At 64.8% G+C, this 1,317-nt stretch overlaps 1 protein-coding gene across 1 annotated transcript in view; it reads right to left on the reverse strand.

The window, feature by feature from the left end:
* DNMT1 (DNA methyltransferase 1) overlaps window positions 1-1,317 on the reverse strand; it is a gene marked incomplete at both ends in the record, with an annotated part of 24,999 nt that overhangs the window by 13,043 nt on the left and 10,639 nt on the right. Inside the window, one exon of the mRNA XM_017839872.1 lies at window positions 115-302. Coding sequence (XP_017695361.1) covers window positions 115-302 — 188 coding nt within the window. The remainder of the gene's footprint in view (window positions 1-114; window positions 303-1,317) is intronic.

Raw genomic sequence — 1,317 nt, forward strand, 5'->3', positions numbered from 1 at the left:
CAACCCAACCCCCAACCCAACCCAACCCCTTCTCCCCACCAACCTCCCCACGAAACCCCGCTGAGCCCCCGACCCCGCCACCCCTCCCGCGGCGCCCCCGTGCCCCAAACCCACCTCTTGCCCAGGGTGACCCCGGCCAGCTTGATGAGGTCCCTCATGCAGGGGGTGATGAGCACGGGGGGCTCGTCGCTGTCCCCGGCCTCGTCGTAGCTCTCCACCTGCTCCACCACGAACTGGGCGTGGCGCAGCAGCGAGTCCTCCGTGAACCGGTTGAAGTTGAGCCCCGCGGGGGGCACGGTGGTCTGTGGGGTCGGGGGGGGGGTCAAGGAAGGGCTGGTTGACCCCTCCCACCTCCCCCAGTCGCCCCCTCCCAGGATCGGCGAGTTGGGAAAGGTCTCCGAGGTCGGCGGGTCCCAACCGGGGCCTCCTGGGACACCTCCAGGGGTGGTGACTCCACCGCCTCCCCGGGCAGCTCATCCCATGCTCAACAGCCCTTCCCACGGAAAAATTCCTCCTGGTGTCCAGCCCGACCCTCCCCTTGGGGCACAGCTTGGAATCACAGGATCGGCGAGGGTGGAAAAGCCCCTTTTCCATCTCCAACCCCTTTTCCATGTTCTCCAGCCCCTTCTCCTGTTCTCCAATCCCTTCTCCTGTTCTCCAGCCCCTTCTCCTGTTCTCCAGCTCCTTCTCCTGCTCTCCAGACCCTTCTCCTGCTCTCCAGCTCCTTCTCCTGCTCTCCAGCTCCTTCTCCTGTTCTCCAGCCCCTTCTCCTGTTCTCCAATCCCTTCTCCTGTTCTCCAGCTCCTTCTCCTGCTCTCCAGACCCTTCTCCTGCTCTCCAGCCCCTTCTCCTGCTCTCCAGACCGTTCTCCTGCTCTCCAGACCCTTCTCCTGCTCTCCAATCCCTCCTCCTGCTCTCCAATCCCTCCTCCTGCTCTCCAGACCCTTCTCCATGTTCTGCAACCCTTTTTCCATGTTCTCCAGCCCCTTCCTCAGCTCCATTCCTGCCTCTGGACACGCTTGAGCCCCTCAATGTCTGGCCCTGGGGACACCCCTGGGGACATCCTTGGGGACTGACCCCAACACTGACCCCAACACTGGCCCTGGGGACCCCCCTGGGGACCCCCCTGGACACTGACCCCAACACTGACCCCAACACTGACCCCCCAGTGGCCCTGGTGACCCCGCTGGGGACACTGACCCCAACACTGACCCCCCAGTGGCCCTGGTGACCCCGCTGGGGACACTGACCCCAACACTGACCCCAACACTGGCCCTGGGGACCCCCCTGGGGACACTGACCCCAACACTGACCCCC

This window comes from Lepidothrix coronata, unplaced genomic scaffold, assembly GCF_001604755.1.
Source record: "Lepidothrix coronata isolate B3197 unplaced genomic scaffold, Lepidothrix_coronata-1.0 Scaffold523, whole genome shotgun sequence".
NCBI lineage: Eukaryota > Metazoa > Chordata > Aves > Passeriformes > Pipridae > Lepidothrix > Lepidothrix coronata.